This window comes from Tyto alba, unplaced genomic scaffold (genome assembly GCF_018691265.1).
Source record: "Tyto alba isolate M040663 unplaced genomic scaffold, T.alba_DEE_v4.0 Super-Scaffold_1000006, whole genome shotgun sequence".
Taxonomy (NCBI): Eukaryota; Metazoa; Chordata; class Aves; order Strigiformes; family Tytonidae; genus Tyto; species Tyto alba.
In genome coordinates this window covers 25,141,136-25,153,395 of record NW_024881272.1, presented here as the reverse complement: position 1 = coordinate 25,153,395, position 12,260 = coordinate 25,141,136, and the positions used below count along the sequence as shown (strand labels likewise).

The 12,260-nt window shown below is 36.2% G+C and overlaps 1 protein-coding gene across 3 annotated transcripts in view; it reads right to left on the bottom strand.

Moving 5' to 3' along the window:
• Positions 1-12,260, bottom strand: part of MAST2 (microtubule associated serine/threonine kinase 2) — a 198,515-nt gene that overhangs the window by 126,220 nt on the left and 60,035 nt on the right. The window contains exon 1 of one of the 3 annotated variants that reach the window (XM_042786373.1): positions 4,451-4,573. The exons of the other annotated variants lie outside the window; for them this stretch is intronic. Coding sequence (XP_042642307.1) covers positions 4,451-4,498 — 48 coding nt within the window. The 5' untranslated portion in view covers positions 4,499-4,573. Of the gene's footprint in view, positions 1-4,450; positions 4,574-12,260 lie in introns of those variants that run through there. 3 annotated transcript variants of the gene reach the window in all.

The window sequence follows — 12,260 nt, the reverse complement described above, 5'->3', positions numbered from 1 at the left end:
AAAAAATATCAAGATACAGGAAAGCAAAATGAATCCGCCCACGATCCCAGTTAGCTGCCATGTGCAATAATACTGAGCAATGGAGCAAAGCAGAACTTACAAGTGCTTCCACATTAATTCTAGAAGCCTGAAAAATAAAACAAAAGTATATTTAGCATCAGACAACCACCCTCTGCAAGAGGCATCCCACACACCTACCCACAGAAGGATAACCTATGGGATAGTGTTGTCAGTATCTACTTTTCAGGAATGATGGATTAAGATGTATGGGCAGGGAAGTGGCTCCATACATTAAGTTTACCAGGGATAAAAGTATTACGAAAGAAAAGAAAGCATCATGGAGTCTCTTTGGGCAAAAATCCCAGCCTGTAATGCAAAAAATGCAGTTCCAGGACTGTGTTACCAACTCTCAGATCAAGACAGTGACAACAATCAGGAAACACTAAATAAGGTGAGGGAAGATGCAACGTTAGAACAAATCATGAGCACTGAAGACCTCAGTTGTCCACACAGACTGGGCCAGTGCCTCATTAGGATAAGTAATACAGAGAATATTTTGAACATAATAAAATAATTGCTTCCTGGAAGACCAGTCTGAACTCCAAGAAGAGATGCTATTTTGGATTTGTCTACAGTCTAATACATTATTTTTAATTTTCAGTGCCCCCAGCATGATTCTGCCCTGACTGAGGTACAGCATTCCTCCTGGGCAGATGCTTTCAGTGCCAGCAGACTGATCAGCTCCCATCACACCTTATCTCATCTTTTTACACTATTATGTCATCCACACATGGGGGCTGCTAATCTCTTGTCTACCAATTCCCACACAGGGAGCTGGCAGGTATTTCAGAGAATGTTATCACAGAAATCTTGTATTTCAGTGTCCCACTTGGCAACCTGAAATTAGCCTCAAGAGTACCCCCCCTCAAACATCCTACATCAGAAATCCATTTAACTGCATTTACTAACAGAATCTTCCACTATCACAACGAGCTTCCCCTTATCCTTAGGGATCACCTCTGCTGCAGGAGCCTCCTCAGTACATAAGGCTACAACAACATCACCCGAAAGGTGGGTCTTGTCCAAAAGATTGGGCCCATGCTTCCCAGCAGGTTGCCCTCTTTTTCTGAAATGCACATTCTCAGCAGCAGCACAATTAAGAGGCTGCCACAATTAAGATGGGAGTACCCTATTATGTCTCTGTAGGTTTCATCTGTGAACCTCTCCACTAAGTTGGTCCAGTTCAGCAACTTTCAGCTTAAAAGAGCAAATCTATTCTCTTAGCACTCAGAGATATGGGTGAGATATATCCAAAAGTGTGTCTGGTTTGTTGTTTTGTTGGGTTTCTGTTGTTTGGTGTTTTTAAAATGCTGACTTGAGGCATTCTCTCTCTTCACTGATGGTTGGCTGATGACAGCCAACCTTTTTGTTGTCCCTTGTTCACTGTACAGATTAGAAAATTCTGTTACTTGCACTCCTGCATCTCTGAATAGGCAAAGCATTCTCAGTATCCCATATGTTCAGACAGAAAGCTGGGTAATGTTTTAAGCATGTGAAACATCTTACACACAGAAGTTAAAAAAAAAATGCAAATATGAGAAGTAAATTATTTTACCGCAGCAAAATGTTAGATAGGAGGTCTCAAGGTTTTCCATTAATTCCAGCATGCAGTACATTAGTACATACTGCAGAAGACCGAACGTGGAGATTATCTGTAAATCCCTAACAGTGTGAGGAATTTGTTAGTCAACACAATGCCAGAATCAATGTATACACAACTAACTACTCAAATACCCACGTAAGGCCAAAGTAGCACTAACTCCGAAAAGGACAGGGGAGAGACTGTGAACAGTTCATTGAAGACAATGTACAGCTGCAATTTGGAAAAAAAGCAAGCAAGCTGTTAGACAGCATCAAGAACAGGATGGAACATAATATGGAAATTATTATAATGCCATTAGCTCAATCAGAAACACATCAGCAGCTATGATGCCATGTCTGGTTCTAGTCATGTCATTCACAAAGACAAATTCCAGGTTCCTAGCCAAGACAGCTAGCTACTATTATTAAAATTAATTTTCCTATCTAATACATACTTGAGCCTGTAACTAGAAAAAAAATCTCCAAGCACCAACTTTAAGGAACAAGTTTTCAGAACAGATGAAATAACTTGTCTATCTAGCCAAAAGAAGGGAGGTAGCTTCAAAGGTCTGTAGTGTGACAACAGAGGCCTTGAACTGTGGAAGGCACTGCTCATCACAGGAACGTCTCCAGTTCATCCAAAACAAAATGAATATTCAAATGCTGGCAGCCATCATTCCCGCAAAAGTAGTCTTTGGCTGCTGTGAGGACAGTCTCTTGGATTCATTGAGTAAAATCAAGTGAGAAATCCCACGGAAGGAAAGCTACTCAGAACAAAGGACAAAGCTGGCACAAGAAATAATGCATACAAATGGGTGCATGTAAATGTGCTGGAAATGGAAATTAAAAGTTTCTGATTTTCAGAGGACCATGCTTCTGAAACAGTAGCAATACAGATTATGAAGCACCTACATTCTCTGTGGTCCTAAAGAAATAAAATTGGACAGTGTATCTCTATTATTCCATAGATATGTGTATATAGACACACACAATATCTATGAATACACATGCATACAAAGAAATTTTATTTTCTTGGGATAAATGGAAAGCTCACACATTTTCATTTGTACACAGGCAAACTTCAAAAAAAAAACCTGAGGAGCAAATTTTGTTCCAATGTACTGATGCAGCAGATTGTAGTATTATTTATAACACCTTCTTTTACAACTGACTTTTTTCTTTCGAAAACAAAAGGCTTAAAAGCCACAGGTTTCTGGAATTCATTTTCTAGATGTGCAATTTATAGAAGCATTCACAAATGGCCTACTATATATACAGCAGGCAAATTGTGAAAGTCTAACATAAGAGGAATTTTCCTAATGTGCATAAGGACTAGATATTTTTAGTGACATGGCCACTGCTGTATGCCTGTGTTCCTCTGTACCAATCCTATTTGCTGTTTGTTTTCTGTTTAGTTTGAGTCTCTCTGGGGGGATTAATTGGTTTTGGCTTTTTTGCCTTCATGGCAGAATTGCCTAGCTATCTGATTTCATGGCTGACATTGCCATTTTCTGCGGGGACACTTTTCTGTTTGTTTTGTGGCTCATCTTCAGTGGATCCTCTCTAGTTACATACAACCTTTTTGGCTTTTTACTCCACTCCATTAGTACACTGCACTACAAATTACCTTATGGGAGATTACCTGCAGGACTATCAGACCCAATTTTCAGCAAGTAAGGATTACAGAAGGACCTGTCTGCTGCTGATACCCTGAGGTCTCAGCTGAAATACTTAAACCACAAAAGTATCATTTGGGATGGATGGAGCTAAATCACCACATCATTTCACAAGCGGATGCACTCCAGGAGTAAGAATCAAACTGCTCAAGAAGACACTGTGGATTAGGATTTTTTCCAGAAGAAAGAGCTACCAAGAATCCAAAGGTTTTCTCATTTGACTCCCATTCCACCAGCAACTGTCATAGGCTGTTATTTCAGGTTTTTGGTTCTCTAAACAATAAGGCTTTAACCTTTGAAAAATAATTATCACCTTTAGTTAATCAATGAAAAATATTTAATTTTGACTTGATTATTAAATTACATATTACACATACTGATATGGACTTTGAATACACCAGTTGATTAATCTCCACCATTAATACTGCAACAAAAGGAGAGTGACAGGTCTGTCCTGATCAGTTTCTGGAGTTGAAGATGCAAGCTTTATAAACTGGAAAAGGATTATTTCAGATCTTCTAACACTGACTGCTGGCAGTGTTGTTAATGCATGAGCATCTTGTATTATTTGTAAATATTAAAATTCTATGTACTTTGGAGAAAGTTCTATTTTGCCCACCACCAGGGGACAAAGGGGATCCGTCTAGCTGTTCTTCTAGCATTAGCTTGTTATTATGTCTCGTGCATCAGAAGATAACCTCCCATGTCCAAAAATCAATTTCTTGTAAAATTATGTAACTGCTTGGCAGGTTTTCCCACTTCTGTCCTCTGCAACATTTTTGTCTGTTGAACGTTCAAATTGTGTTTAGCAAGTGTTCTTATTCACTATTTTGCTGTCTGTGGAGTTCTAATCTTCTTCCTGCAACCAGCAGTTACTCTTGTAATCCCAGTGGCAAATTGGCTGCCCTTTGCAAAATTGCAATGAAGTTTTTCCCAGTGTTTTGAGATTGTCCTTGAGGAACAGCATAAATGGTCTTATTTCTCAGTTAATTGTCAAACTGCCTGCAAACCAGGCTGTGGTCAAACTATTGCAAGTGATCAAGTAAGGACAGGACACAAAGCTGCCACATCTCAGGTCAGATGCAGCAGCTAGCCACATGCACAGCTACAAGTCCATGACAAGCCTTACTTACATTATTTTCATAAACTTTCTTAATGCTCGCCTGCTCTGGTGAGTTCATCTGGTGTTGAAAGCTGACTTCTGTTTCTATTTGTTCTGAGGTTGGAATTCCATCAAATTTGCAGCTATGTCTTTAATCGTCCAGACCAAAACAGTATAGATGAATTTTTACCTGGATCAAAAATAGGAGACCTTATTCACATTAGTAATGTTAGCACTTTTCTTCTAATGTTAGTACTAATGTTCATGTTTTTCTTGTTGAACTAATACTGTACACTGTCCCCTTTTGATAGTTCTACTTTGTATATAGTCAATCCTGGGGCATTAGGTGTATTGTATGATAAGCGTTCAATTTCTTACTTGATACTCGTATTTTTAGTGTAAAATTTTCGTGAGCCGATCTCCATGTTATGATTTTCTATTTCCACAAGACTACTCATATAGCTATTACACAAGTTCTTTAAGGAATTATGATTCACATTCTGATACCTCTTACGCTATTTAACATGTGTCAAAATAAATAGTAGAAAAATCCTTTTTAATGCAAAAGAATATCTGCATGATTATTACACAAATCTTTATCAACTGAAATACTATTTGAAAATTTCCATTCCAAAGCAATTACCACTCCTGAAGAAGAAAGCAGTTGATGAAACAGGGGGCAAAAAAGATCAGTACTTAATCCATTATCACATCCCCGTAATGCTAATCTAGGTGTAAGATTAATTTGGACTTCAAACATATTAAAGCAGCAAATTAAGATTCGCTTGCAGAAATGTTCAAAAGACAGTATAGCCATATGATCAGATTCAACATTTACTGCAACCTTTCATCCATAATATGCATTTGAAAGCAACTCTTTCAGTTTACAATTTATCTTGGAAGTTTAGTAAAAGATAATACAAATAAATGGTGTATGGGAGCATTTACAAGACCTAAACATGGATTTTAATATAGGAAACAAAACTAGATCATCTTCTCTGGCAGTGCAATTAAAAGACAAGGAACATATTTCCAAAGCTATCCCTTCAGTATTTCTCGCATATAAACTTACTAAATTATTTCGATGTAGTGGGGGTTTTTGTTTCCATCTATGATTTTCTTATTCTTTTTATTTCTGTGCTTTTCCCTAAGCACTTGACAGCTACTTGATAATACAATTATAAAAACATTTTGTTTAGGCTGCCTGGTCTTAGCAGTTGAGTGTATTATTTCTAAAGTCATTTTTTCCAAACACAAGAATTCGATAACCTATCTGCCTTTTTCACAGTGGTATGGTGAATAACCCCTAAGTATCTTACTACAGTTAAATCTAAAGTTAACTGGCTTCAAATTTGTTAGGTTTTCATTTTGGTTTCACTGGCTTTGATTTCTGCTCTATTTATGAAGACAAACACCGATTAGCAGGTTCTGACAGATATCTATTTTCATGTGGGATTTCAAACTGCTCAGTTTACCTACCATTAACCCAAGAACTCACTTCAGTGTAAAAAGAATATATCGTGTATAAAGATGCAGATATGAAAACACTGCAAGACTCTTTTTTCAACATCCTTCTGGGTTCTTGCAGTTTCTACAGCCTGTCTCATGGCTTTCAGTATTCATCCTCCTGTCTCCTTAATTTTCTGTCACTTAACAGAGATCTCACATTGCTCCGACAGTACTGAAACATAGGTTCAAGCATATACCTATTTTTTAATGCTTTATATACATTAGAATAGCAAAGTCTTGTTCGCTATACTCCAGTTTAGTCACATATGCCAAAATCTAGGTCAAAATCTTTTGCTAATGTTTTGCTTAAGTTTGGTTTACCTTCTGCTAGCAAAAAGAGAAAGCAATTTTTAAAATTCCAGCACAAAGTAAGATAACGATGGGGGGAAGGGGGAGATATAGGGGCGGGGCACACATCTTTTTGTTCCTAGTTGTCCTTGGTTTAACATTTCAACATTCATTATTCTCATATTACCTCATTTTTAATTAACACAGATATCCTCTGAATTTGATTTAAAATTTTAACCTTTAAAAACTAATATCATGTTCAAATGCTATGAATGTTTATCTCTACCTTATTGCGCTCTCAGCTGTATGTTTTGATCTTTAGAGTTACTTTCACTCCCTTATCTACATTTTGCAAGTAGAAGTCTTTAAGATGCCCTCCATTTGGAAAAATCTTTACTGCATTCAAGGAATTAAACACAGTCTTCTGCTACAACTTGAAAATATGTTTACAGGTATTTTTACACTTTGTCTGCATAATTTTTCATTTTCTGTTTCCAGTGTGGTTTTCTGGCTGCTATGAAGCATTTTAGGACTATGCAAATTAGCAAAAACAGAAATAACAAATGGAAGATTCAGACAGGAAAAAAAGAGGAACAGTTATTTAACAGTAAAGTGAATGTTATTTCAAACAGATGAAAAAGATATCTTGTCCAAATATATCTGTTTGTGTGGTTGAAAGACTGTAAGAAAGAGAAGAAACAAGAAAACTGACAAGCACGTTAAGTAAAAGCCTATAGAATTGATCAAACTGATCCAAAATATCGTCCTTAAAACCAATTAGTAGCCATAACACCAACTATCAATCACTATCTGTTACACTAAAAGGATTTTATTCTGTTTTTGCTTTTTGAAAACTGACACACATTCAAGGCTAAAAGTGGCAGATGAGGTGGGACATCGCTCACATTTATGAAAGAATCCCCATTCATTTCCAAAGTTATAGATGGTTTTTCCCCGCCCTGTATTTGTCTAGCATAATACAGTCCCTAAACCTGCTCATTATGCAAATATTAAATAGAAATTTTGTATTTTTTGAGAGTTCTACTAGAATGGACTCAGCATCTCAGACTGTTTGAGCGCTTTCAGCTTTCACGTATAATTTGGGTCACCCATCCCTCCCCTTCCCAGCAACACGTTCCACACAAGACGACTGTAAATTTATAAATAAACAAGAGCCAAATCAATTTATTCCATAAAAACACTCAGCAAAGACCCAAAAGCCCAGCCCATGTACAAAGGTAGCCTGTTTTTATTTTTACAGCCAAACATCTTACTATATTTTTTTTTATTTTAGGAGAGCAGGGGGGCTCTTGAAATACCAAAGGAATTATTTTAATGCTTTCTCAAATCTGCCTCCTAGGAGTTTAGAAGCACTAATTCTTCACCAGGAATACTTGGGGAGAAATTAAGTTGGCTCGCTGGGGAAAAAAAAAAAAAAAAAACAAACAAAACAAAAAAAAAAAACATGCAACCATTCCATTTAAAACATCACTTCTCTCAAGTGGTCAGGTTTCATTTGCACAATGCACCCTGCTGCCATTAATTTAGGTCTAATCAAGCTCATTTCCTTAAAGAAAAGTAGAGAATATTGCAAAGATTGCTGTTAAACTCCAAAGTTTTCAGAAAACAGAAGAAAAAATATGAAGCCTCCTTTCAAGTCCCATTATACAACATGCACAGTTCTGCGATGCTGTTTGACTTTACCAGCAGAACAACTAGGATCTGCATGCTGTGGCATAAGGATAAATGAGGAATAACAAAGGGAGGGAAAGCCCTCTTGTGAGAAGGCTTTAACGTGCCTACAATGGGGAATTTCTGTAAATTCACAAATAAAATAAGTAGTTGTTTCTTGAAATACTTTCACCTGATACTAGTGACCAGAGCATAAAGAGACCCAAGAAATCAGAGTTTTCAAGAACCCAAGACACCAATACTAGACTGCTTTATTTAAAATATCAGTGTCTATATTAAGAGTATTTAAATTCATTTTACTTCAGGAAGAAACTAGGTCACCTGAGGATTAAGGAATAAATGAATGAAAGCCATACACCAACTCCTTAAAGAAAACACAAGTTGTTTCTGGTTGGAAGGTGACATTAGTAAAACTGTTTGTTAGCATTATATTGTCTGCCAACAAACACAAGCAAGGAATGGAAATCACTTCATCCAGTAATTCACTTAGTAAAGACTAAAAGAACTATTGCCTCTCAGAAGTCAAAATGAGAAACAAGTTACATGCCACGCAGTAACTGGACTAACCTTCTCTGAAGTCACTACAACTTCACTTCAATTGCTATTTTGTTTGATTTTTTTTAAACAGAAGAAGTATGGTTATCTTGTGGTACACAAATGCTACACAAAAAGTTGAAGTTATTTGTGCAAGTAATACAAGGCAAGTTCTACCCCCAAGCCCTCTCATTCCACTGTCTTCAATTTTATGTAAGTTGTGAGAGGGCTAGCTTTCAAGTAATTGCTCTTTTTAAAAAGTGTAAGTATATGGAAAATTGGCAGTTTCCAACAATAGCACATGAAGTACCACTCAGCTCCCCATTTAGACATGTAACTGGACTTTTTACATGGTTACAGTTGTCTCCCCATAGCTATCAAAATGAAGGAATTCGCTTACAGAACCATTTTTAGGTAACTCGTTTCGCCAGGATTGCTGCAATCCATACAACCAGGCAAGGTACAAGCTATTTCTCATGATTCATGGTAAATCAATATTATGTTTCCAGCACCACACAACTAAATTACATCTATTGCATCTGTTGCTGAAAGCCATATGTAAGGGCATGGTTTTTCTTTAGTATTTCATTTTTATCAGTCCCAACGGTACTACATTGCATTCTATGTTATATTATGCCTTAACAAAAATTATTTTACTACATCACTCTATCATCTGTCTAAACTTAATCAAGCACAACATCGCTTTTTGAAAGTCCAGTAGTCTCAAGTCCCTGGGGGGCTTTCTTCATGGTAGCCACTTTGGAAGAAAAATCTCTGTTCGGCACTGTCAAACTATCCAAATTTACAAGCAGGCAGCCACCAGCACACAGCAAAACTATCCCAAATCACACAGTTGTTAAAAAAATTTAATATTTGCCCATTTCAATACAACAAGTTTTGTGTGTTATTTCATAAATAAATGTTTTGAGACACAAAGTGCAACAGAACTGCCAGGTTTAAATTTGGCCCACATAGTTTTAAGGTAGGGCCTGCCAAAACAGTCAATGAGCTATGAATGGGAAGCTGCATGACATTCACATTTAAGGAAGGAAGACAAGATAAAAGCTAGAAAAACAAACAGTAAATGACTGAAAACCATTAGAGAGAATAAACTGTCAAGCCTACAGCCTTTGTAATCCTCATATCCATTTGAAATGTAAAATCACTCATGTCCCTGTTTAAGTCACCTCCGGTCTTTTTCTTGCCCTTATCTCACCACAATTCATTCCTCTGGTCTTTAAATTTATCCTCATTGTTTAAGTTCTTTAAGATCTTAATCCCTTCCCAGAAGACACCCATTAATTAGCCCCCACAGGGGGATCTCTTTTCTAGTCCGTACACATTCTTCCACCTTGGCCAAATTGTGCACTACAATTATGAAAAATAAAGCTAAACCACACATTTTACAGAGAAGGTGATCGCTGCATATACCTCAAGACAAAAAGCATAATAACTAGAAAGACTTTATAATAGTCTGGGAGCCACACATTGCTGGGAAGGAGACGACCATGGGTTTGGCTTGTTCCATCTCAAACCAAGGTAGCCTGGAGTCATTACCAGCATGTACAAGCCACAGCTCACAGAACAAATGGAGCAGAAAGGACCTTATTCACAGACTACACTAACCTACCCCAACGACATCTGATATCATTTCATTTTTTTGGCTGCCAATACAAGTGACATTTATTAGCCTGTGCTGATATAAAACAAGTGATAAATGTCAAAGTCAATTAATATTTTCACATTTTGATGAAAGTAATTTAAAAGTAATTATATCAGGTTACAGTTGTTTAAGCTATGCCATACAAAAGGCAATAATTATATTCATCCTCATTCCAAACATGATTTTATCACACTAATATCCAAGAGCATTTTGGAAAGAGAAACCTTCAGCTACAAAAGCATCTGTTATGCTAAAACATTCTGATTTAAAAGGAGCATTGCCATTAGCATTGCCATTAGCAAAATGAGTCATTTATAGATTTGACCAAAGACTGGCAAAAACAAAGTTGAACTACTTTCCATCCAGAGAATTACTTGTTTGTATTCATACACAAAGTGCTGCTAACTTCAAAGCCCTGATTTTAAAAATATATATCTCATCTCCAAAGAGAAAAAATACAAACCCATAAATGCAATAGTTGATTTAAGAAAGAAGAAATTCATTAAAAGGACAGTAAGGACTATGTCAGGATATCCTGCATAGAAAGCAGAAGAATTAAATGCTTTATTCACTGTATTATGAAAAGCCTGCAGTAGAACACTTCACACAAATGCCTGCAGCAGACATGTCAGAATGTATGGAAAAATGGACCTTATTATCTTCAGGCATATCAATAAAATTGATATGGAAGAATAGTTAAGGACAGTGAGGTTGAATGTTAGAATAAAGAAAATCAAAATCTGAAACAACTTAATACTTTTTACTGGATGTCATTCTTGATCCTTAAAGCAAAAAGAGAAACTTAAAGTTTAATCATATAGGAGCATTTATGTAAAATACATGTATTATCTATTTATGCTATAGTATAAAATAATTGCATTCAGATGGAATTTGTTTTCTAGTATGGAATAAATAGGACTAGCAAATTCAAATTAATAGATGCATAACCTACCAGTCTTCCTTTTCAGCTCTGAATCACAAAACTACAAAATATTATTTGTAATATATTTTTCAAATAGAGATAATGATTTCAAAGCTCATAAGTCAAGTTTAAGGAACTCTGCACTGCATTATTTACAGTATAAATACAATGTTTTCACAAGAAATGAGTAAAGTGAAAATGCATATTTCTAAAGCATACCTGGCTACATTATACCTAGTTTAATAAATCATTTCCATGCCACTTGAATTTCCTGTATTTTTAGGTGGCTTTTATTTTATTTAGTAATTTATTTCAAATGTGCCACTTGATACCCAGCCCAGAAGTTACACTACTTAACTGGCATGATAATTAAGAAAAACCTTTAACAAGTAGAAACATGAACATTCAGATAGTAAAATTTTAGTATCTCTACCAAAGCCAACCCCATTTCTTCAATTCCTGAAAAAGTATGTAAACTTTAAACAGTTTGTTAAGGAAAAAGGCTGCTAAAGTATATTAGCAGATTTGAAAATTCAGAATATGCCCACACAGTTGAACACAAACAGTGGAGAATACCTGAACTGTCTTGGATGCTAAGAGAAAAACAGTTGCACTTGCACAATGCTCTGGTGGGCAAGACGACTTCACTGTTCACATCGCTACTGGATAAAGTGATTCAGATACCTGCATCACACTGTTGTGCCGAGTACACCTATCAAAAAAGTCCAGGGTATGCAACTCTTAAAAAACCCCATCTGAAGATTTAATAACATCTACTTCAGAGAATAAACAAAAACACAGACATTTTACACAGACATCTACAAATTACTCCATATTTTTCAAGAGCAGTCAACCTTGAAAAACCTATCCTGTGTTGACCCCAGAAATGGTAAAACCCTGTACCTTCTAGAAGTCCCATATATACTAATGGCTTAGGTAAAGGAATTTAATACAAAGTAACAGAGGAACAACTGCTAAATCATATAGGAATTTCTGCTACATATTCACAACTGACTTTAAATGTCTCTTGACATTTTAGAGTCCTTTCTAGGTGTTATTAAAATACTGCAACTTATAGTATGCTTTTGTCATTTATTCGACTAGTAGCCATAATTTACAAATATTCAGAATGCAAAGATACTTCATATTTATCCCTTGGAAATGAGAGGACTACTTTCCCCAAATCAATACTGATAGCTTCTCAAAATTAAGGTTTTTCACTTGGTATGTTTT